This window comes from Passer domesticus, chromosome 10 (genome assembly GCF_036417665.1).
Source record: "Passer domesticus isolate bPasDom1 chromosome 10, bPasDom1.hap1, whole genome shotgun sequence".
Taxonomy (NCBI): domain Eukaryota; kingdom Metazoa; phylum Chordata; class Aves; order Passeriformes; family Passeridae; genus Passer; species Passer domesticus.
In genome coordinates, this window is record NC_087483.1 from 22,424,335 (window position 1) to 22,449,644 (window position 25,310).

General features: G+C 38.2%; 1 protein-coding gene and 1 long non-coding RNA gene across 4 annotated transcripts in view; one reads left to right on the top strand and one right to left on the bottom strand.

The window, feature by feature from the left end:
* Positions 1–4,764: 4,764 nt before the first annotated feature.
* OLA1 (Obg like ATPase 1) overlaps positions 4,765–25,310 on the top strand; it is a 104,362-nt gene continuing 83,816 nt past the window's right edge. The window contains exons 1-6 of one of the 3 annotated variants that reach the window (XM_064434408.1): positions 4,828–4,860; positions 4,927–5,021; positions 5,095–5,283; positions 10,298–10,497; positions 16,787–16,887; positions 18,478–18,621. In XM_064434408.1, the coding sequence (XP_064290478.1) occupies positions 10,465–10,497; positions 16,787–16,887; positions 18,478–18,621 (278 nt within the window). In that variant the 5' untranslated portion in view covers positions 4,828–4,860; positions 4,927–5,021; positions 5,095–5,283; positions 10,298–10,464. Of the gene's footprint in view, positions 4,861–4,926; positions 5,022–5,058; positions 5,284–10,297; positions 10,498–16,420; positions 16,568–16,786; positions 16,888–18,477; positions 18,622–25,310 lie in introns of those variants that run through there. The other 2 variants (XM_064434407.1, XM_064434409.1) reach the window with 2 other exon arrangements.
* On the bottom strand, positions 14,611–16,238 carry LOC135308855 (uncharacterized). The gene is made up of 2 exons (XR_010369202.1): positions 15,763–16,238; positions 14,611–14,809 (listed from the first exon to the last, which is right to left on the bottom strand). It is a non-coding gene; the product is annotated as an uncharacterized LOC135308855 (long non-coding RNA).

Here is a 25,310-nt window from a genome sequence, read left to right on the forward strand (position 1 = left end):
ATATGTGTGTGCCCATATTTTCTTTGTACTAGCTAAAAATAATATTGAAAAAATCTTAAAACAGTGGTGCTAAACAATGTACTTTAATTTCCATGCTCTTTTATGTAAATTTACATTCACAAGAGTAGTTTAAATGAATTTCAGAGAGGACATTCCACATTTGTACAAGTGTAAATAACACTGCAAAATAAAGTGGTTATCTGGTCATAAGGCTTCAATGAGACTACTGCCATAACATCAAATCTTCTGTTTATTTGTGAAGGTATAAAACATTGGGGTGAACCTGAAGACAGCAGTGTTGAAAACAGCATCACAAATCCTGTTGCTCAGTTTAAAATTCTGAATAGATAGGGTGAAGTTCAGATTTTTTTTTTCAATATGTAGCTGAAAATATTTTGTAAGTAAATTATTTCCTCCCATATTTCAGTGTATTTAAAAACATACACGCTTGTATGTATTTTGACTTTTAAGAATGCTAGCTCCAGTTTTAAGAATGCAACAAGTTCAGCATTAATCTATCTTCTGGAGTTTCTGGTGTAGCCACACAGCTGAGTCAGGTTTAACTGACACATTTTGATCACACGTGATTTGACATAAAAAGGTGAAAGTGGTACTACAGATGCCTGCAGTTTGACTGATAATGCTAAGAATGTTCATCCACACACTGTCCATTAGATTTGCTTTGCTGAGGTGAGGTTCCTCAACCTGAGATCATTTCATACAGGCAACAGATCTGAAGTTTTGAAATCAAGAGTACTGCATGCTCCTCTTTTATGCTCCACATGGGTTGTAAGTGCATGTAACAAGTGTTAATGAGATGCAGTAAATTTATTAACAACACAAATCTCTTGCATTCACACCACTCTGCTGTAACTAGGATTGAGAGGACAAGCTTTAAACAGAAAGAGCTTTCAAACCCCTCTCTAGGCGTGTGACCAGCCGTGGTAGGTTGCTCTTGGACTCATAACTATGAGAGGACTTTTGAAATGGGCACTATTTGAACTTCTGAGCGTGGTCTATAATCTTGCTTAATAATTACATCAACTGTGACAGTTTAATTCAGTGTAGGTACCTAAAACTATTCCTGCAATTAATAATAGGCATGCTTTATAGCTTATGCATGTCAAAAGTTGTAAGACAAGTCTCATCATGGAATGTAACTATTTTAACATGACTTTTTAAACAGTCCAACCATTTAAAACAATTACATAACATTTTTTCTCCAATTTTTTAAAACAAAAAAACTTTCTTTGTATTTATAGGGTTGAATATAGTTAAGTGACCTCTACAAAAACTTCCTCTTTGAAGTTTTCTCTGAAGAGATCTTCAAGGCAGCTGAGTACTCAGATTGTGATTTTGTAAGGTTTTGATGGTAGAAAATTGTTTAACAAACAGCTCCAAAATATTGAGATTTTGATTAATAACATACAGTGTCACGGTATTTAAATAATACAAAGTTTGAAATCTAACATGTGGCAGAAGAGTATGTGTTCCACATGGTTAGGAGAATGGGAATGGGGGAATACCAATATCTGAGCAGGAGGAAAATAGTTGTATAAAGGCAATTAAACTATTGTTTAGGAATGTATTATACTGCTGTCTCTACTTGTGCCAGAACTATTCCTCTAAATTCACGGTTGAAGAGGGTGATCCTTCAGCAGAATAGGGAGTTTGGGTTGCTGTTGCTCTGTTTTTTAAATGTACATACTGTATGACTCTGCAGAGTCCTGGATTTGGTTAACATTGACTTCTCAGCAGAGAAAAGTTTGGGAATATTAGCCTAATTTCCTAATATAGTAATATATGAATAATATAACTCAGGAAATCTAGTTGAGTATAACAATCTTGAAGAGCAATTCTCACACTGAAATCAGTCTTAAGGCCTCAGAGCCTTTCACTGTAGTTAATTTCCTATAGGGTTTCATACTCTCCTCAATGCTGAAACTTTTCTCATAAAAGAGTACTCTGCCAAAAGAAGTTTTTCTCTGTCTAAGGAAGGAAAATACTGCTGTATTTGGAGTCTTTCCCATGACAGGACTTGAACTAATGTTAAGAAATGCTGTACTGGCCTACACTGAGGGGCTAATTTAAAAATCCCACCTCATTTATACCCTCATTACCATTAGATTAGGATTGCATCAAATCCTGTAGTAATTACATATTAGTTGTATATATTAGCTCTAGGGTGGGATCTGTTTTTTGCATGCAAGTATTTATTTTACTAAGTGAAAAAGAGAAATACCTACCCAGCTCTGGCATCATACATCTCTACGCCATTTGCATATATACCTTTTAAATTCTAAACCAGAAACAATTTGTAACTTTAATTTCTGTTTTGGGGTAAGCCGAAAGGGATTTTTAAAAAGCCAAAAGCGTTGATTAAAACAAAAAATTACAGGAGCAAAATGCAAAGTAGTTAACTATTGAATGTGAATACATTAACATTAGAATATACAAACTGCCATTTACCATTGCAATACTGCAACTGTCCAGACATAACACTGTTGGAAGATGAAGTGTATCTGTAATTCTTACCAATGCCAACATTTCTGTGTTGCTTTTAATGGTTGGAAGTAATGAGCAGCCATAGAGATGTACAGTGGAACAGGTTCATAACCTATATCTCTGAGCAGTTTTGCATTTGATCCATCAGTTTGAGGAAAATACTACCAAATGCAGTTCTCTATTAGTGATGGAAAGTGGTTGCAATATGAATATGCTTTCAGCAGTGCACTATGGAAAATGGACAATAAAACTAAAGTTATTCTGTCTTCAGATCAATGTAGGCATGAATCTTAAAAATGTGAATAAAAGAGCTCATTCAGCAAGCCCTACTAACTATGTCTAGCCCGCATTTGCAAATTATTTAATTGTGGATTGATATTACTAAATCTCAAGGATTATTTTGCAGCTTTTGGAATCAACATTAAAAATAGTCTCTATTTAATCTCTTTCAGAAGAGTTGAAGCTAAATGTTACAAAACTAAAATGTAAATAATGAATAAGAGTCTTATTGCCAAATTATTATCTAATGACTGGAATCCAGCTTCAGAATCATTGCAGAACTTCTTTTTTAGTGTTCATTCACCCCACCATAGACACAATTACATAAAATTGTTTAAAGAACATTTTAATAAGCAGGAATATGACAAATCTTTGTGAGTTAGGATTTTGAGACTGCAGATTACCATCTTTAATTTCAGCTAAACAGAAAATAGTCTCTCAAAATTCTTATGCACAAATACATTTTAGTTAGGGTTTTTTTTTCTCTAAATAGTTTCTGTGGGTGAATTTCCAGCCTATTGATGCACATACCTACCACAGCTCACAGTCTATTGCAATTTCAAATTTCAAAACTAAGTAGACTGGTATCTCTTCAGTCAATAATGCTGAAAGGTACATACTGAAAAAGGAGGAAAGCCCTAAAAAATTTAAATATCAAGTATTTTCAAAGTGCTTAACTCACGCAGTCTTTAGGAATTACAGAAATTTAAAACTGCACTACTGAAGTTGCTGACAACATGCTTTTCAGTAGTGAGCTCTTTGTCATGGATGGGAAGGCTAATCAAAGGCTCAGGCAGCCTTGGTGTTCCAGTTTCATCTTTCCAGAAAGAAAACTGGTCTCTGAGACACCAGTTTTTCACCTGATGGATTGTTGATGAGGCTTCAAAACCAAATCCTCATGGTATGTGAGTTACAGAGCTGGCTCTAGGCAAGTTCAAGTTAAGCCATTTGTATCCATGTCACTTTGGACGTGTCTCGTTTTGTGAGCAATTAAAAAAATAGGTCATGTGTTGTACTCTGGAGATATTGCTGTTTGTGATTCTCTCAAAATTTAAACATTTTGCATGCCTCAGACCACTTGCAGGGTAAATGGAGTCCCCTGCTGAGTAGCTAATAGGGGAACTCACACTTTCAAGAAAAGTGTGTCTAATAGCAGGGGATTACTATAAATCTCCTGGTTTGATGTACATCCTCACTTAAATGTTATGGGAGTGGCTTCAGTATCCTGCAGTTTCTGCATCCCACTTGTAGCTGCAGCCAGGCATATTTACAAATTCATTGAAAGCAGAAATTTTTAAAGAGGAGTTATCAGCTCTCCTTGGAGATATCAAAAATCAAAAATTAATTAATTGCTTTACCTTTCTGCCCTCTTTCAAAATGCTTCATGTGCTTATTATTTTTAAGTTGAAGTCACAACTCTGGGGGATTTTTGAGTTCTGTGATAATTGCATATGGACTGCATATATATTTATTCAATTTTAAGTAGAGAAGGTAAAAGAAGTAAAACTACTTTTAAAATTAATTTATAAAATGAGTGCATTGCATATAATACTATGTTGTGTACTAGATAGTATTGATACAAAACTGACCTCTGGAGTAAGAACAAAGTCCAACCACAAAATATTTATTTGGTAAATATAATGATAATGATTGCATTTGTTCGTGTTATACTCTTGGACATAGCATCTCCCAGGCACTGTTTGTGATTCACAGACTGCTGATTATTTCTAAAAGAATCTCTGGAAATTTTCTGAAAATTTAGGTTCATCCACAGAACATCACTTGAACAATGAATGGTTTTCACTAATTTTGTAGTTCCCTGAAACACTAGAGAAGCTTCCTAGATTTTCTTTTCTAGGCCAAAGATCTCTTGAGCTTTGTCTGTTTCCTGAAAGCCCTTGCTTGGGTGTTTCTAAGACAGCTTGATGTTCATCAGCTGGGCAGAAGGCATGCAAACAGGTGCTAAGTGTAATAAGGCTAGATAAGAGACCAATTATGTTTCTAATTGCCTTAGTCTTCTCCTGGTTTTGGCAAGTCGATAGTGTGTCATGCTTACTCTGCTGGTCATACTTTCAGGTACAGACTGGGGAGGTGGCTGGGATTAGTACAACAAGTACTTCTTAATAAATCTGGCTATTACAGGTAGTTTTGTGGCTAGTACAGCTGTCAGTCTGGTAGCAGACATAGCTTCAGTTCTGTGGAGGTCATTTACCCCCCTGTGTTATCACAGCAGTGAGGTGAGTACTCGTGCTGGTGACCATCATCTCTTTCTAGACTGAGTGCTGTTCTCAGGCATTTTGTGCTTCACAGTACACCTCTCCAGAGAAGTGGGAATCTTAAGCTTGAAAGACTCCTGAGGCAAATGCTATTTCAGTCTCATTGAAATCCAGCGAGGCACCGAGCACTGAACAAAAGCCCCACAGAAATTACAGAAGAAATAACAGGAGAGATTTGAAATCACCTGAATCAATAGGAGTTCTTACCCTGCCCTGCAGATTGGTGAGTTCTCAAGTGTTGCTGCTGCTATTGCTAATTCCCTCGAATACCTGACCCATGAGACTGCAAGTGAGCTGATAGGATGTTTCCTGTGTTGCCACACATGGATAATTCAAAAATATGCAGAAGATATAGGCAAAGTATGATGACTGTTTTCCTATGGGGAAATGGGAGTTGGTAAGTGTATTGAGGTTTGTGTTGGGTGGACTCTCAGTCACTCAGAATCTTCCTTGGTTGTTGAATGCCATTAAAAGTAGCCCATGTTTCTGCTGGGATCATGCAGAAAACATTAGCCAACATGAGAACTGTCACAGATAAGTGCAGTGAAAGTGCTTAACTTTATCTCAGATTCATCTGTGAAATCATCTGGAGTTTTATTCAGTGAAACATGCAATGAATGTGTGAGCCCCTATTTTTGTTCTGAGGTATATTTTCTTCATTTTTAGCTTATTTTTTACAGTATGAATATTTCTATTTTTTGTGTATTTTAATTATTCTTTTGCTTTGAAAACAAGACATGATTTGTCTCTTTGCTTAGTAAAATTAAGAATGTCATCTTGAGTCTGCTGAATTAGGGAAAGCAACTTGGATACACTGAAGCATTTTGTAACTTCTGTTTTCTGTAATAGGAGTTAAGGCTGATTGGGACAGTAGTCACTATTTGTGCTAGTACTACTTTGAAACAAAGAATGATGAGGACTGGAACTTGCAGATTCAGAAAGGGCAACTATGTTTCCAGTGTAAGAGTTAAGAAAAGAGAAGCAATCATTCAAGTTATTATTTAATGATGGACTGAAACTTGCATTTGAGAAATGACTTCAAAACTTATCCCAGATAAAATGAAAAGAGAAGTACCTTTTACCTAGAAGATAAAAAAATAGTAATATTTTTCTCAACCATCTACTTAAGAAAATTGGGTATAAATTGACAGAAATTGGTTATTGAAGCCGAGGTACCACTAAAACTGTGACTGATTCTATTAAGTGTTCTCCCACTTTGTGCTGCAAAACAATCTCATCTTCTCATTAGAATGGCTGGAGACAGCTCTGTGAGTGACTGTAGGTACCTTTCCCAGGGTAAATGTTTCAGATGCATCTGTCGGGCCATACACCAGTTACTAACATTCTCCAAAAATAATGACACTTCATTGTTACTGAGCTAACATAACACAGCTATTCAAACTTGGCCACCTACCTACGCATTCCAATCTGCAAAACACTGTGAGGGAAGAAAATTGAAGTGGGATCATCATTTGGCAGATACATATCATAAATTAGTGATCTTCCCAAGGCTTTTCACTGAACCAGCAGTGCAGCTAAATAGCTGTCACTGAGGCACTATGCTCATATTGGAAGGGAATGGAGTAAGAAGAAATCATTAATACAAACATTATTAAACAGTCATCGATTCTTTGGAAGATAAACTGAGAGGGACATAAAAGCATTCTCAGCTGTATCAAAGCACCAAGGTGAGCAGTGTCAGTTATTGAAAGCTGCTTGAGTCAGGATCCCAAGTGAAGCACAAGGGGTCACTTATGTCATGACAACCTTTTTCCACCTGTTGAGGAGCGTGGCTGCCTGTGTTGGGGCAGGACTGTCACCTGGCATCAGGTGCTGTGAGTAGACAGGTAGGAGAGTCTCACTGGGCACTTGTCTGTTGAGAGGTATGTTTACACTCAGGTGTGAGGTTGTAGGTGTGCCAGCTCCTAGTTCTATGAACATCATGTGATCTAGTCTCTTGTCACTTGGCTACCCAGCTTGACCACACACTTGTTTTGTCACTACTGATTTTTCTGGCAGTGAATGATTTTTGGCTAACCTAGGTTGCCATTGCCAAACCTGCTTTGCTCTTTTTGTTGAGGTATTATGGGGAAGCTGTTCCCATGTCTGTGGGTCTTGCTGTCACCCTTTGTGCCTGGTTGGAGTCGTGTGGGTGGCTCACCTCTTCCAGGTCACCAGCTGCCCTGGTGAGAAGGGGACAGTGTTTGTAGCCCCTGAGAAGTTAGCTGGAGCCACCAACAGGGGCCTTTCAAACTTGGCTTCCTTAGAGAACTTCAAGGAATGTCAATACTTGTATTTCAAATGGAAGGAAACAGGACACATAGGAACTAGGTTTTCTCTAATTATTACCACAAGACTCATTTATTTTGGTGTGAGAGACTGTAGCCAATTGTAAATACCATTATAAATATTTTTGGAAATGATGATCTGCTTTGGCAAGCCTCTCCAGATCTTTAAGACCTTCAAGCTTTCCATCTGTTATCCAGAATGAAATACTAATGGATATAATTTTGCAGACTATGCTAAAAAAAAAGTAATGCTGAAATCACTGACATACTTGGTAAGTGTATTGTAATTAACATTTTCCCCCCTTTTAAACCATTAAAGCACTTTGTGGACTAAATTACTGTGCCACTTCTATCAAATAAGGTAGGAAATATTTTATAATATTTTGATTCCTATTTTTACCTCAATTTACATTATGGCATATTAAAGATTTCCGTTGTTTAAATTGGTGAACTGATGTTTAACTTTAAATGTCTTTACACTTTTGGTTTTCATCATGGGTTTGACATAATGCTACTGTAACTAATTAGTACTGAAGTACAACTTTTATCACATTTTTGCAGATATATTTTTAAAACACTTATTCTGATTATTTGTTTGTTATGATATGCTGATTCAAATTAAAATGTTGACTTGTTTTAATAAGAATTCTGACATCTGTTCATACATCCTTAATGTAAAATGCCTGACAAGAATTCTGTTAGTCCCATAACATAGTGGTATTGCTATAAATGTTACCAAAGGTTTATGTTATTGCCATTTTAAACAAAGATGTTCAATGCTAATACTTATTCCTCAACTATCTTTTTGAAACCATTATCCTGAGAAGTAAATAATGTTTGAAAAAGGCAAATTTTTAATGCAGAGCAGTGTAGTCATCAATAGCCTACAAAATACACTTTAAAAATCGTGCTTTTACAAACATGACACAGACTCTGCTGTAGCACTGTATGCTCTAAAAGCTGCAGATATATTTTAGAAAACACTGATGAAGCCATTACTGCTTCATGCATTTGTTCATAGTATATATCATTATTCAAGAAATTTAAGAACCATAATGATGGAAAATCACACAGAAAGAAAAGGAACATGGACTTTGTCAGAAACAAGGGCTACATTTTTATTCAAGAGGCCCATAATGATGGAAAATCACAGTGAAAGGCAGAGACGAAACAGGGATCCCGTAAAGGACTGACACACCACAGTGGCACAAGTAGTAGAACCGTCATAGCAAGTGGATAAAAATAAAGAAAACAAAATTAACTAGAGAAGAGCTGGATTCGGGGATGAAGCAGAAAACAGAAACAAATCACAGTAAATGCTGAAGATTAATTTCAAAGAATCTGCTGAGAGTGAGTGCAGAGACAAGTTCCATCAATATTAATGAAACTGAAATAGAACTCCAAATGACCATGAGTACAAAATGGCATAAAAAGCATTTTCTTTTAAATAGGTTGGAGATTAGATCATAAGACCTTTCCAAAAATGCACAGAATACACACAAGATGTTATTATGGGAAAAGCCATAAACAATCACAACATAATTAATATTTCTGTAGTTCTTTTTAAAGATTTATCTGCACGTACATTTATTATAAAAGGATGCTTCATAGAAGAGATATTTAGGAAAATAAGCAGAGGAGTATTTTCTCATGTCCAGTGTTCTACAAATATCTTAAAGGGATCTTGTATAACTTCAAGTAGCAGTCTTTGACTTTTTTTTTAAGCAGTCTGAAAGAGCTAGATACCTCAAACCCTTAATAATATGTTCCACTTTAGGTTTATATTATGTGCAAGAAAATATTATTGTCCATCTTGAAATTAACAAAGAATAACTGTTATATGTAACTTGACAGCAAAAGCTCTGTGCAGTCAGGAAATAAACTTTCCTTCCTAAGTTACTTAAGCTGCCCACTTGTATTAGACAGCCATGATACAGGCCATGGATCTTTCAGAGATTCTCACATTCTTGATGCTGAAAGTTTTGCCCTACCAGCTGACAACTGTATTCACTTCTCATCAGATAGCCTATGGTTAGAAACAAAGGGGCACACTTTAAAACCTGATTTTTAACAAAGACCAACACAAATGTGTAATTTCTTGGATGATGTTGTCAGGAGCCCTGTAAATTGTGACTGGCATGTCAAATATTGCAGAATCCTTAGTGCAAGAGCAATACCTTTCTGATAATGATTCTCTTCCCTTTGAACATTCGTTGTGACAGGCAAAATTTCAGTGTCATAAAGAGAGATAGTATCAATCTGTTTCACTCACGTAAAAAATTAAACTATTAAAGGTTTTTTCATCTGTCACAAGAAGGCCAAGTCTTTCTTCTTCTAGCAGGTCGCTGATGTTATTTCAGTGCCTTCTCACAGCCGATCAGCAGTAGTTCTTCTCCACTTTAGGGTTCTCAATGCGCTTCCTGCCAATGCACAAACCTTTCTTTCGCATTGTAGTAAAGATGTGATGATCTAAATAAAGCTATTGAGAAGAATAAAAATATTTTCTAAAGCATAGTTTTGGTTTAAAAGGGAGACTGAGATATAAATATATACATATATGCCTTACAAAGTACATAATTCCAGTATAAAAAATACTGGAATAAGTTTAAAAATAATGTAGATTAGGTTTGGCAGAAAACCAGTTATTTGTGGTAGGCCATACTCCTGTGTTTCTTCATTGAGGCAGAAATTACATAGTGACAGCCAGTAGTTAAACTGTGGCTGAAAATCCCTTTCCAGAATTGAATTGGGTTCTGAATCCCTAGTGAAATCTGTGTCCAAGCAGTCATGCTGTTAAGTCAAACTTTGGTTGCACCCACAACATATTACAGTTGTGAGGCAATGGAATTTCTATGATCATATGTTATTTCTTAACGTGGTGATAGTAATCTTTACCACTTGATAAGTCATTTCTTAGTGTTTGCTAATAGGGTTTTATTGTCTTTCCAGAGCTCCACTGCAGAGGTGTTCTCAAGCTTTGGCTGCTCAGCAGGCACTTCTGGCATGCCCAGTCCTGTCCTGCTGTGTGCATCCTCCAGAGCAGCAGCTAGCAGGGCAGGGCAGTGATCTCTTCCTGACAGGGACGTGAATGCAGCTCTCCTTTAGGACAACAGGGCATGGGATGCACTGGGAAGCTGACTGCTGGACAGGTTTGTATCAGGTGCACTGGCACCTGAACAGTTGTTGTCAGATGATGGTTGGGTGCAAGGCAACTGTGACAAGGCACCTTTAGAGAGGAGGACTGCCAGGGTCTCTGCAGTTGCTGTGGACCCTTGCTTTGTGCTGGCACCACCAATAGTGTGCATATACAGGTTGTTTCCTAAATTAAAATGTGGCAAATCCCACATGTACAGATGAGAGTACTGCACAGCTGAGAACAGAAAGTTAGGAACAACTTTTTAAAGTAAATTATGGGGAAAACATTGGTGTTGAGTGAAGCTTTGCTGAGCTTCTAAGCTTTTCTGAATAGAGAATTATGAAATTACAAAGTAGCTAAGAGGTCCTCTCCTGAACACACAAGTGAGGCATAATTGCATTGTGACTTTTTCTTATAAACAAGAACACTACCGTGAAATGAAAGAAAATGATATATATGTGATCCAAGTTTTAAATTGATTTTATTGGATTTTTGTAATATAGTAGCTGAGTTATGAGGAAGAAATTATTGGATTCTTATTATAGCCACAAGAATGCAGTATCAGCAGTATGCTATTAGTATTTACATGTAAACTGAAGCATTGTATAGAATAAATCTCCACTGTGTTTACAGAGGTCACTGTAATGCTAATGTCGCCCCACCTTCTCTAAGGGTGCAGTGCTACCTGTGACAGTGTTTTTGAATTGGACTGAGGTATACACTCATCTGTTCATGCTAAACAATATAGCTTCATGAGGCAAAACTAGCTGACTGCAGTTGTAAACTCTTGCAATTTTCCTCTGCAATCCCATCTTGAAGGTGTAGTCTGTATCCCTGTTACCATCTCTCTAGGGCTGGTGTGCTTTGGGGCTTTAATGAATAAGCCCAGAGGAACATGTCCCACCCCCTTTTTGTGCACCAGGCTCCACATCCAGCCATACATGCAGTTTTTGTGAGCACTCTGGATGACCTGGTAAAGGCTGCAGATTTTCTAGAGCATAAAGAATTCTTTGCTATTTTGCAAATACTGTCCTAACTATTTCCCACAAGTAACTCTTTTTCTAGGCCTCTAGAAATGTAGATGACTGATTAATCCCTTTTATCTGAATTTATCAGGTTATAAAATACTTTACAATCTGAAGTTAAGAGGTAGAATAAATATAATACAGAAAAAATTTTAAAGATTTCCAGAATTGCTGCATGATGTCTTTCAATATTTTGTTTGGTTTTCATTTTACAGTCATTTTGCAAATATGTAGTGTATAAAATGTATCATTATCACCTAACTAACTTTCTTTATTAGGTATCTCATTTTGTTCTTCCATCAAAATAGAATGCATCTTATGAGGCTAGAATATAACTGCTCAATCTGCATTAGATCCAGAATGACGTTTGTGGCTTTTTTCCTGAGATCATGTTTTGAAGTTCAGCTATCCAGATCTCTCTATCCTTTTTTTTTCTGTGTTCAATAAATGAAGTCATTTTATCTGTCCTAAGAAGTTACATCACAAACATTTTTGTGCCCTAGAAGAAAAAGATGAAATGTCTTTGAAAGCTAGCAAGAGTCTACTATTCTTGCATAGACATTTAATTGCACATAGTTAAAAGTCTACATTAAATGCCAAATGTTTGATGTTTTGTTTTGTAATTTCAAGCTACACACAAAATGTAGCATTTAGAGACATTTATAGAAAAGTAATTTTATTTTCCCTAAGGTTTCTCTCTTGCCAGTGTGTCCTAGGCTGCTGAACATTGCTCAAAGACTGCAAAAAACTGATTCAAGAATAAGTCCTCCTCTGGGCTTATTCCTAGTCAGCATTCTTGCAGGGTGGGTTGGTTTTGAATTTTTGTTTACTTTCTTTTTTTGAAGTATACAGGTATAGTCCAAATTCAGAGACAGAAGTCTCCCTACTTATAAATTAGAGGATTTTCTTTCATATTCAATAATACCTTCCCAGGCATGGGTAGTATTTAATACTTGCGTTCCTTTTTCATAGTTTGTTGTTCAACTATCAAGCAACTTGATTAATACACAGTTCAGTGCTACCATCTATGCAAAATAAAGTGAAATCTACATCTTTTTATTAGACCATTATAATTCATTTTGTTTTAAAAGTTCTTTCATGTCATATGGTTTATTTGTTGCAAAGAAGGTTGGGCTAGAATGGTCCTAGTCTCTTGGAGGCGTAGAAAAACCCTAGTATTGCTCACCTCATGATCAGTCCCAATTTAATTTTTTTTCTCTGTTTTTATTACTATTAATCATAAAAATATTTTTATTTTACAGTAGTACTTCCATTTTGCTATGGTACTGAAATGTTTAAAGTAGACCTGTCATTCTTGAACTGAAATTTTATTAATTCACTGGTAATTTGTCATACTATAGAACCTCTCTCTTCTTGTGAGCAAATCTCTTTCACTATGCTCACTGTGAATATCTCAGTATGCATTATGCCTGCTAGTGACATTGTCCATGTTAAAGTTATGAAATTCAGCTGATATTTCCAGTCTTATGATCTAGAAAAATATTAATAATGTGTGGCAAATCAGATTGTTCCGCACTAGCACTAGATGCTTCTAGACTGAGAAAGTCTGGGATGCCACAGAAAGGAATGAGAGAGATGTTTTATGCCATCACAGCAGCCCTGCCCATCTTTAGAGCTGCACTAACACCATTTACAATATTACCATTAAAACAAGGACAGTTATCACAATACAAAAGAATAAAAATGCATAAATATAAAATGCAAAGGGTAGTATGAATATAAGTGTGTAAAGAATGGAGTAAGTTCAGATTCTCTGTGAGATCAGCCAAATCCACCGCTAGAAGAACACTGTTGAACCCTACCAAATATAACATTTAAAAATACTGTATTCAAGAACAGTTCAGCTGTGTGATGACTGCCTATAAACTTCACAGAACTCAATGAACACCATTTAGTTTAGACCATGCTCTTGAGTAGTGTTTCTTTTTAGAACTGAGTGTATTTATTACTGGGAGTCATCTGGCTCCCTTCAAGTGGCAGGGACCTGGGTAATTCCAAGCTGGGGTATACAAAAGCAGCTGTGTTCTTCTCACCCCCTGGGCTGCACTGAATATTACCTGGTCACAGCAAGGATCAGGGGCTCTGTCTTTATTCTTTTAGTTCTACCAAACCGCTTATTTTTGCAGTTAGCGGTGACTTTGCTGTAAATATATGTTCTGGGCAGCAGAAAGCAAAGACTCTTGGTGGCAGAAACAATAAACTGTTTGTTTTATTACTGTCTCTTAAACATTGCTTTTAATCAGGTAGAGTTGCTCCAGGGCTGTTTGGCTTCTGCACATGATCCAGCTGCACAATAAGCTGTATTTGTGCAGTACTTCAGTGTTGGAGAGTTGACATTGAGATGATTGCCTTCTAGATGTGAGTGGTTTTTTCCATTAAACTTATAAAACACATTTTTTATGTAATATGGTCAAGATTATTATGGTTTAAACTATGTATGCCAGTTGAAAATGAGGTTTTCAGCATTATGACAGATTTGGATAGAAAATTCAGCCAAATAAGGCAAACCTTGACTTTAAAAGCAACTTGAAATCAAAAGCATGTAAGATGAAGTGTTACATGGTCATGAGTCAATTTCTAGCTGAAAGAATCATATGCTTTGAAGTCCTGTATCTGCATTTAGTGAAGTGGCTGTGCTAACAGTAAGTTAGATAGAGGAGCTATGGAGGGGGGGGAAGGGGAGAAGCAGGCCATTTTTACAGTACGTTAAATGAAGAGCATAAATTAAAAACTTATATTCAAACTTACACATTTTTGTACACACATCACTGACTTTGGTACCATATGTTGTCACACTGAAGTACATCAACAAAAGTAGGCAGGATTTTAATTTCTTTTTCTCTTCCAGTTCAGCTGTTTTCCCCAACAGCTAAAATCAAAATTATACCTATAGTAGGCTTTATTTTTTGTGTATACACAAACACACACACACATACACTCCTTCATGTATCAAACTGCTTATGCCTTACGCCTGTACTGTGCTTACAAACTGGTAAGTTAAGTATTTTTATTTTAAGAAGACGTTTGTCTACTGAGAGCTATTGTGCCTAGATTGGACAACAAAATTGTCTGACAAGATGTTTGGATTGCGGGAAAATTTAATAAGCAGAAAAGCTCTACAAAAGTAGTCTTTCAGAAAGTTTGTGGCCTTATTAATAGAGCTAGGCAAATCCATCCTGTACTGTTGCTGTGAAATAGTCCTGCAAAACGCTGCTTTCAGGACAAGTAAAGTGTCTTGGACTTATAAGCGTGGAAAATGATGATGTTTTTATTTTGTTCCTGAAAAGAAAACTAAATTTGGTTACTGAAGTTTGTAATTTATGGATGTGAAGAGAGCTGGGGCTGTGCTGAGTTTATAATAATTTCTGTTAATTTCAACTTTACTGAATGTTTGGTGTAGTAATACATTAGCTTTATTCAATAACTAAGTAACTGTATCTGAATCTGAACTAGATATACTTTTTCCCCTCTTACGTGTATAATGATATATTTTAAGACAGTAGAAAGACCACATAAATATATTACTATTATCAGTATTCTAATGGGAAAACTCCAAACAGATACGGCATCCTCTTCCTCAATATTATTGTTACAAAAATCACTGAAATATAAAAGTTGTAACAGACTTTTTAATGTATAATTTCAGATTAAGCTTAGTAAAAGTGTCCTTTCTTTAAAAAAAAAATCAAAAATCTGTTCAATATTACATTCCTTTTACTGTGACTGCGGTGATATATATCTGACAATACTCTCACCTTGACTCCTTCACTCTGGTGTTTTTCAAGTTTTGAGAATTTTGTCTTATGGACTTAAAATAGGGCATGCTATAAGAATAGTTTTTACTGCCTTCTCTCCTTCAATTTTCTTAGCAGGCAACACTTGATGGTGCCTGTCTTTAGTGGTTCAGAGAAGCAGAGCCTGAGTTAAAGAAAATGTCTAATTTTTTTCAAGAGTCCCGATCTGACTTCTCTAATATTTTCTACAATTAATTTTTCATAGATTCTGAATGTTTCATCTGTTCTTCATAACCTCTCTATTTCATTCCTAGATTATTTTATTAATTTGCCATGTAAATGCTATAAATCATCACAATTTATTTACAAGGGTCTCCTCCTGACCATATGCCTTTTATCTAGATAAGCATGCACAAAAATCTAATAGTGTGCCTAAGCACCAGTGCTCCTTTGAGTCCAAAAATCCTGTGGCACTTTTCTGGGCATGGGCTATTTCACCTTTCCAGTGCTTCCTGCTCTGGTGCGGGATTGATGGGTTGGCAAACAGAAGACCAGGACCTTAGCCTGGAGAGGAGGAGGCTCAGGGGTGACCTCATCGTCTGCAACTCCCTGGAAGGAGCTTGTAGCCAGGTAGGGGTCAGCCAGGCACCCAGTGACAGGATTAGAGGACATGGTCTTCTTCAGCTGTTCCTTGGAAGGTTTAGGCTGGACATGTGGAGAAATTTCTTCACAGAAAGGCTGATTAAACATTGGAATGGGCTGCCCAGGCAGGTGCTGGAGGTGTTTAAGGAAAGACTGACCGTGGCACTCAGTGCCATGGTCTAGTTGACAAGGTGGTGTTTGGGCGCAGGTTGGACTCCATGATCTCGGAGGTCTTTTCCAAGCTCCTCGATTTGCGCACGCACTTGCGAGCAGCGTTGCTGCGGGCGCTCCGCCGTCCGGCGGCAGCCGCTGCTGTCGCTGCGGCCGGGCCGGGGCCGTGCCGGGCTGTCGCTGCGGCCGGGCAGGAGACGTGCCGGGCTGTCACTGCGGCCGGGCCGGGGCCGTGCCGGGCTGTCGCTGCGGCCGGGCCGGGGCCGTGCCGGGCTGTCGCTGCGGCCGGGCCGGGGCCGTGCCGCGCTGTCGCTGCGGGCGGGGCGAGCCCGTGCCGGGCTCGGGCCGCGCTGTGGCGGGCGGGGCGGGCCCGGGGCTGCGCCCCTCCCGCTCGCCGCGACCTTTCCCCCGCGGCTGCGCCGCCCCTTCCGCCGGCGCGTCCGCGTGCGAGGGCCCTGGCGCTGTTGCTCCGAGGCGGCTCCGTGCCGAGGTGAGCCGGAACCTCGGCCACGGCCGGGACCGCCGCCTGCCCGGCCGCAGGAGCCCCGCACGGCCCCCGGCAGCCGCCGCCGCCGCCCGGGTGCCTCTCCTCGGCTTCCTGGCGGCGGAGGCCCCGGCTGGGCCGCTGCGCCGTGCCGGGAGGGGACGGGGCGTGGGGGGAGCGCGGGGGTGTCGCGGGGAGCTCAGTGTGCCCTCCTTGTGCTTGCAGATGCCCCCGAAAAAGGGAGGCGACGGGGTTAAGTCGCACCCGATTATCGGAAGGTTCGGGACGTCCCTGAAGATCGGGATCGTCGGGCTGCCGAACGTGGGGTAGGTGTTCGGGGCTGACTGCTCAGGGATGCACTTCCATCTTTAGCTGGAAGTACTTGCAGGTGGAGCGGCGCAAAACTGGCAGCGATAGGCAGGTGTGTGCGAGTCTGGACAAGATAATAGGGAAGGGTTCAAAGAAAGGAAAAGTCTTAGTAATTGCTGAGTTTCATCAAACCCTGTGTGTTTTGTCTCTCCTGTTTTCTTACTTCCACTGTTGTGTATGTGTAATGCATGTTTGCATGCAAATACTTAGGCAAACATGCACAACAAATTCCTTTTACATTTTGGGATGATGTGCGCAGGAAGGGGTTAATCATTCCATGTCAGTAGCAGTGAAGAGGACTTTCTTGTAACTTCTTCAGAGAAGAAGACTTCTCAGTGAGACAAGCCTGAGTGACAGTTTGGAAGAGATGATGGAATGTTAATAATTGATTTCTGTCATGTTTCTCATCTCTGGTTGTTATGGCTCCTCACAGGAGCTATGCTTGAAAAGGAGGATGAACTGATTACCTGGAGGATATCCATGTGAAACTTTTTGGTGTTAATTTTTGTATCCTGTTTACTAAGAGGAGGTCTCAGCATTCTCTTTAAAGTCTTTAAATCTTTAACACATTCAATTGTGTGCATGTCTTAAACCTGGAAGCACTGCTTTCTTATGTGTTCATTATAATTTATTTTATTTTTCAGGGTGTAGCTGAGATGTACTCCATAAAGGAAATAATTAGCTGTAGCATTGTACTGCATGTCAGTGGGGATAAATAGCATTTTCAACTATGTTATGATGTAACTTTCAAAGAAAATTGTTAGTGACTTTTGAGCACGTTGGCTGTATGCAGAGCAGTTCTGATAATCGCAACAACCTGAATATTTATTGTAGAAAATTTGGGAGCTAATAAATCAAGAATTGCTCTTTTGGCTTAATAAATTCCAGGTAACAAAGTAATCTGTTACTTGGTTGAAGGGAAAGTGTTCTCTTTTTTTCCCCCCTGTAGAGTACTTGTAGGCTTGTTGCCACTGATACTTAACAAGGATGAAAATAGTTTGATGCAGTTATACCTTATCTTCGTATGCACAAAATATTATTGGTAACTGATTAACTGATGTGGTTTGCCTTTTGTGCCACTGTTTTTCCTCTTTTCATTCTTGACTTTTATTGCTTAGATACTGAAATTGTGTTACAATGTAAATAAATCTTAAGGAACAGCATAGGTGTGGAAAGGATGAGTCATAGAAAAAACCAGGTAAAAAAAAGTTTCAACCATCCTTATGGTAGTCTCACTGTGCTTGAAGAAAATGAGAAATGGCCAGTAGGGCTGTGCAGTGCTTTTGACTTAACTTTTTTGGGTAACATGTGTGTACAGTATATGTACCTAGGGGAATTTTAAAGGGTAGGGAAGAGAGGTAAGCATCACTGGGTTTCAGTGGGGCATTCCAGATGCATGTGTCTTCTGCTAGAATCAGGGGAGTGGTCAATGCTGTTGAAGTAAATGGGAAACTCAGTATTACTTTGGGTTGAAACGTGGTTTAATCCAGTACTTTTAAATGCTTCTAAATTGAACTGCTTTAAGAGTGTTTGTATGTTATTTATAGGAAATCAACGTTTTTCAATGTGTTAACAAAGAGTCAAGCAGCAGCGGAAAATTTTCCTTTCTGTACTATTGATCCAAATGAGAGTCGAGTACCCGTGCCAGATGACAGATTTGACTTCCTGTGCCAGTATCACAAACCTCCAAGGTAATTCTTAATACCTTTCTCCAGTTAGGCAGCTGAAATAGTATTACTGAACCAAAACTTTTCATGAAAGTTTAATGCAACTATAATGTCTGGAAGTTTGTTACTGACATCTGTTTTAGAATGTGAAATTATGTGTCTACCTGGATTTTACCTTTCCCTTGCCCCTGATATGACCTTTGTTTTATAAGACTGGTAAATGTAGGAGCTCTCAGTCATTGCTCAGCACCATTTGGTGCTAGGTGTTCCTGTCTTTGAAGGTGGTTGCTCCCAGGTGCCATGGAGGATCTTCTGAAGAGATTTGGAAAACACAGTAGTGGACATACCTAACTTGTCATAAGGCTGCTCATTTGAAAGATTTCCACCCTATACATTGAAACATTCAGAATATTGCATGTGCTATGTGAAGCTAAACAAATATCTGTCATTATCCCTGCATCCTCAGTTATTTGGCAGTATGTTTGTGAGCAGTCTTTTGTGGCCGATTTTCTCTCCTTTCAATAGACTCTGCTACTTGTACATCTCTCCCGATTCTTTTGTTATTCCAGAAATGTGTTCATTTTGTCACATCATCTTTTTTTTTTGCTATTGACTGTAATCTGCTGTGTATGTTCAATGCGAGAACTCTTTTTGCTTGAACAGCAAAATTTAAGGTGGTTTCAGAAAACAGAAACTTAAATAGGGACTTGTGACTCATTAATTTTAGTTGCAGAGGTATCTTGAATCAAGTGAGTGTACATAAATCATAGGGCAAACTAGTGTGCATGTGTGTGCTTTTTTCCAACTCTCAGGCCTCAGTTTTAGAGCCAGATCTCACCCAGTTAAAAAAGATTAATTAGTTGCTAACCAAAAACCCATTTCCTGACTTAATTTTCAGGTCTAAGCAAGCTGTTTCCATCTGTAACTATTGTACAGCTTTTAAATACTGCACTAATATGAAGCTATTTGTTTAGGTGGATTGTTTTAGCATGTTGTCTTGTTTTTCTTGCTCAAGTCAGTGTTAAGCATGATGGGTTACTGCATGGATCTTAAAACTGTTGAATTAGAGACAGAGCTTTCCGACTGTTGACTGTGCAGAGGTAATGAGGTAATAGCTTTTAAATTTTGTTGACAGTTTTCTTCTAACTTGTACTGTTGGTGCTGCTTTGGTCGTGTTAGTAATCCCTTTTTATTCTCACCTAGCTGTGAATGGCTACTCCCATATTAATAGTTGAAGTGACAAAGACATTCTTACCTCTTCCCTCACCCTGCCTTTGGCCATCTGTCTTCACAGGGAGTGCTAAGATTGTTAATACTTGTATGTGTGTTCTCTGACTAGCAAATTCTCCTTCCCTCCCTCCCAACTCATCGCTCTAAAGTATTAATGAAAATAATATATTTTCTGTCTTTATTCAGTAAATATACTGAGTTTGTTAACAAGCTGGATAATCAGCCTTTATTTGAATGGTCTTTTGACTTTCTCCAGACATGTATCACTTAAAGCATGTGGGCATTAGTGGATAGTTATAGCTCCTGAGTTCACTTATGCTGCTTATATGATTTTTGTATTTCACTGTAAGAGTAATAAAGCAGAGATAATTAGTGATAGTGCAGTAGGATACTAGACTGAGGTAACTTAACTGGGCTGTTTGTGCTTGTCTGCCTCAGACTAACTCAGGAAAAGAAGGCTGTAGTCACAAAGATAGGCTACTGAATTGTAATTTAAATGTCTTAATTTCTCTCTATAGTCTTGATTTTGTTCTTCATCTTTATGTAATACATTCTGTGGTAATTTTCTACTTGTTTGGATTAGTAGATGTAATCCATCTGTGCACACAGAATGTTTATAAACAGTGAATTCTCTTTAAATTGGACTCTTGTCTAGCCTCAAGATTTTGTCTTTCAAAATCTAAAGCATTTGGGTTTTTATTTCCCATATGTTACACTTAGTTTTCACAGAACTGCAGTCATTGTTGGGAGATGGGGAAAAGTAAAAAGGGTGACTTTGTCTTAACTGAAATAATGTGTGAGAGGACAAAGTGATGTTGCCTTGGTGCCTGCTGGGAGCCAGCAGAGGGGAGAGGGCAGGGCTGGGCTGGCATTTGCTGTCTGTGCCACGGAGCTGGGACTGCTCTGCTGCAGCCACACTGACTGCTGCAGGGGCATTGCTGGTGTGAGTTAGCTCTGCTCTTCTGCCATTGCAGGAGGAGTTGGCATCTTCAGGTACTGTTTGTTGCTTGAAGATCCATTCCTCTCTCCAAAAGAGGAGAGCCTCAGCTTCGTTGGGACTGCTGTGCTGTTGCTTGTTAGCCCATGCTGAAAACTGACTGGTATTAATTAGAAGTGCAAATGTTTGTAAATGAAATCACATAGGCAAAAATTTAGAGACAATTATCTACAGGTAAATCTGTACTTAATAGATTAAGGTACACTGGCAGAAGTTGTAACCTGTGCTTTTTTTCTTTCTGCAGCAGTGGGATGTATGTGACTGTTGACAATAAATAAATTGAATGATATAGACTGTACACAGAAGGTGGACTCTAAGAACTTACAGTAAAAGCTGCTGTGCTGTTGCCAAATGATATAGATGATTTCTTTGAGCTTTAGTGTTACTACTGCATGCTTTTTGGTGTGAATGCAACTGTGGATACTAAAAAAATAAGAAACCTTAATATATTAAACACAATTCTGAATGCTTGTGATTTTAAGGTGTTTGTTTATATTATGTTATTAACTTAATGTATGTATTTAAACAACTTATTTGTTTGTTATAAATTTCTCACAATATTCAGTGAAAACTCATTTGTACATTGTGCCCATGTGTAGCTTTCTCAGAAGGGAGATGGTTGATTTTTAATTTTGTTGTCCTGCAGTACAGATACTTTCAAACAAGGTTTTACAGACTGATGATTGGATTAGTTCCAGTTTAGTAACTGGAAAGAGTGTTTTCTGTAGACTGATTCACTTCAGCAGGAACTAAAGCAGAAAGGTGTATTTCCCCACACCTATCTATGAATACTAAGTAGGTAGCAGAGGATGAGGTCTGCTAATTCTAATTTCTAATGGAAAAGAGATGTTTTTCATCTCAACAGGTAGCTCCTGACATGAAAATTATGACATGGAAGCCAGAAAGAGTTGCTCTGTTAACTGCAATTAATATTTTATGGGACACTGTGTTTTTAGGAGTGATAGGTATATCATATAAAAAAAGAACTGTGTGTGTAGTGCATCTGAAGAAATTTTAGTAACTTAATAAAAGCTTTAATGAAGCTATTTTCTTGTGTATATTTTGTTCTAGATTTAATTAAAGTGCTGCTTAATCACCTTAGATTTAGAACTACTTTTTTTTAGTGTAAGTATGTCAAACTCATGTAATTTGAACAGTGATTTTTGTCCTAACTCACAAGTAGCTTGAAAGCCTCTGGGTGTATGTACCCAGCACTCTTAAGCCGTAGGTCCCCCAGCCTGTTGCCACAGTTGTGGTGTGCTGTGCCTGACCAGGAGATGTGCCTCAAGTGACACTGGAGTCCAGCCTCAAAATAATTTCCACCGAGGTGGTAGAGGAAATTGCAATTTTCTCTTTATTTCATTTATTTTGTGCCACAATCATCTCCTCACTGCCATTATTTGCATTTTTCTACTTTAAGTTACATGACTAACTAAAAGAAGTACTCGGGAAGAAGCACTGTAAGCCTCAGGTAATTAACCTACAGCCTAACTGTAAGTAACTACACCCAGTGACTGCATTGGCTGATAGGAATCAGCCTGTCTGAAAATCGTAATGAAAGGTGATTTTAAAGTCATACATTTCTGCTTCCTCCCTTGCTTAAAATCAAGTAATATTATAAGCAGGAGTGAGTCAAGAGAAGGGGTGAATCAAACAACTTAAAAAGTTGTCAGGATTTGTTTCATTCCTTGTTTGCACCTGTGAGCTGCCTTGCACATGTGTACACAAAGCCTATTGCAACCACAAATGTTTCTCTTCCACCTAGACTATTTCGGATCTATCTTGGATGTCCTTTTCAAACTTAAATTTTAAGGCAATTTTGGTTATCTCAAAGGATGATAATACCTGAATTGCAGCTACCTCTCTTCAACTCCAGCACTGTGCATTATACTTCAGGATCTCTGTCTTTTTTGTCAGCAGATTGCTGACAAATGCATTGTCAGATTGTTCTGCATTGCAGATTGATAAAATTCATTCATTTTGATCTTTACTGCTCAAGTGATGGTTACTGAACTAAGTCTGAGTAAATCCCATTGCTGTCTACATCAGGAAAGTCTTCTGCAATATTAACTGAAAGTATCCATTGTAGGATAGCATATTCAGGTACACGATAAAGTTTTAAAGTAAAAAAATTACATAATCAGTTGCTGGAAAGCATTTTGTAGAAACCAGATCAGCAGTGGGACTTTCTGAGGGACATCATGTGGGACTTAGGCTGTGTTTAAGAAGAGCATTTATCTAAATGGAAACCACCTGTAGTTTCTAAGTGAGAGATCAATGACTTAGCAGGCTAGAACTCTTAACATATCAACATCTGTAAAATAATGCTTTTTTTTACAGAAAATTGCTGGAAATTGGTAACTATATCCTGTTGTTAATGTTCTTTTTCCTTAGGTCTTACTAAGTTTGCCTTCTCTTCAGTTTGTTCTGAGCCTGTGTAAGTCAGCTGGGCTGTGATGTGTGTTCTAGCTTTACTTATTTGTCAGCAGTGAATGAAAAATCTTAGGTAATGGTGACTTGAGCCATTTTTTCTGCCTGATAAGAGAAGGCAAAATGTAATAAGTTGTATTTTGTTGGTGTAATAACTTACTGAATAGTTTGAGAATGCAGGTGTTTGGTATGTACAGGACACAGAGCATGTGTTGTAATCCACATTGAGTCTCTTACCTTCTTATAATTCATATAAGCACAATTTAATTAGCAGATTTTTCACTTCTGGTTCATCTGCCATTAAGTTCAAGTCTTGTTTGTTAGTACCATGGATAAAATGCTATTAATTAAATAATTCTTGCGTAGAAATGACCAGGGTTCATCTGCGGTATCTAGTTCTATGGAAATAGATTCCCTTAACTGCCCATGAGGGGTTTTGCTTACATTGGTCAAAACTGCTTGCAGGATTGATTGGGGGAGCTGTAACAGTCTCTTGGAAGGGAGTTCCAAACTGTTCTGTGTGGAAATGAGCCAAAAATAGCAGTGAGGACAGACTGAGAGTTGAATGGTTCTCAAAGAGATTGCCATAATATACATGTTCTCTTTCTGTGTTGCTGCTTGTACCTCAGGTAATTTGTGAATGGTAACAGATGACTCTTACTTAAATTGTGTGAATTTTCAGGAAGGAAGGAAGAATTTCTCTTGTCTGCAAAATATGTAACCCTATAGATGCATAAGTGTTTCATTCCTGAAAATGCCCTAACCACCGGACTGCAAAACTGTGCTTTATCTGGCCCAGTGAGTCTTGTGCTCTTTACTGCATGGTTGCTCATAGAATGAAGGTGGTACACTAACACAAACTCAATGCTAATGCTTTTTGAAGTGAGGTAAAAAATCCCTGCTCAAGGATTAAACCTGTGGTTAAAATATAGAGATACTTCTGGATTTGGTGTTCTGTTTCATATTATAAATCTTTGTGACATGCTTTATGGTAGATTGGTGTAGCACTGATTTGTACAAATGCTCAGTTGATGCCACCTGTTCCTGATGATCATGTGAGGCTCAGTGACATTATGCTAATGCTGACTAACGAATCTTAAGAAATGGAAATTAATTTGTTTAGAGGAGGAGAAAAAAAGCAAAATGCAGTTAAGTCTTCAATAAACCATATTTAAGACATACGGTACTTTCCCCTCATTCTGTGCAGTGTTCTCTCATTATGTAGTTTCATAATGTTGACTCCTTGTCCTTCAGAGTACAGGCAAGTGTGACTAGCTTGTGCCTTTTTCTATTTTTCTGTGTGTTCATCTTTCTACCATGAAACCATGAAACAGAGATTTAAGCCAGGAAAGGTGTCTGCCAGTGGGAATAGTTTTAATTTGCTTGGAATGTGGGCTTTGTGGTACCCGAAGTGAAGGTGAGAAAGCGCCCTGGAAACCCACACACTTCAAAGGTCTCTTGCTTGTGTTACTCTACTGTGAAAGAAATGTGCTGGGGTTTTCTTTGCATTGTGTAGCAAATGAGGTTGATTCTGGTGATAAGAGTGCTCATCTGCATATGAAGGTATCTGTCTTGCCCTGATGTGGCGTCTTTGTAGTGAAAGTGTGAATTGTTCTGATGGCTGGCCAGGAGGTTAATCCTACCAGAAAGGTGAGAGGGGAGAATAGAGCGTTTCTTAGCCCACCTTTGTTTTCCTTAAAACACGGTTTAAAATGACAATGGAGAAGTGCTTTAAAGAGTGGTGTTTTTCTGGCTTGCTGCTGTGTAGTTAAATGTCAAAAAGCAAGGACTGGGAAGTTGCCTGCAGCTTCTTCTGAAGTATGTTGGTTCTTGTATCAGGCAAAAGGAGTTACTGGATTAATGCATTAATATTTACTGGCTTCTGTCTTCAGAATGTGAGTTATTCTTCCTAGTGTCTTAGGTAAGGATTTGTTCTGAGTTTGTGTACTGGTAGTTAAAAAAATATAGTGCGACAAAAAAGTGAAATTTGCAAAATTGGTTTACTTCAGAGTGTACTTATATTCGTGTACTTTTGACTGCATTCCACAGCATTAAC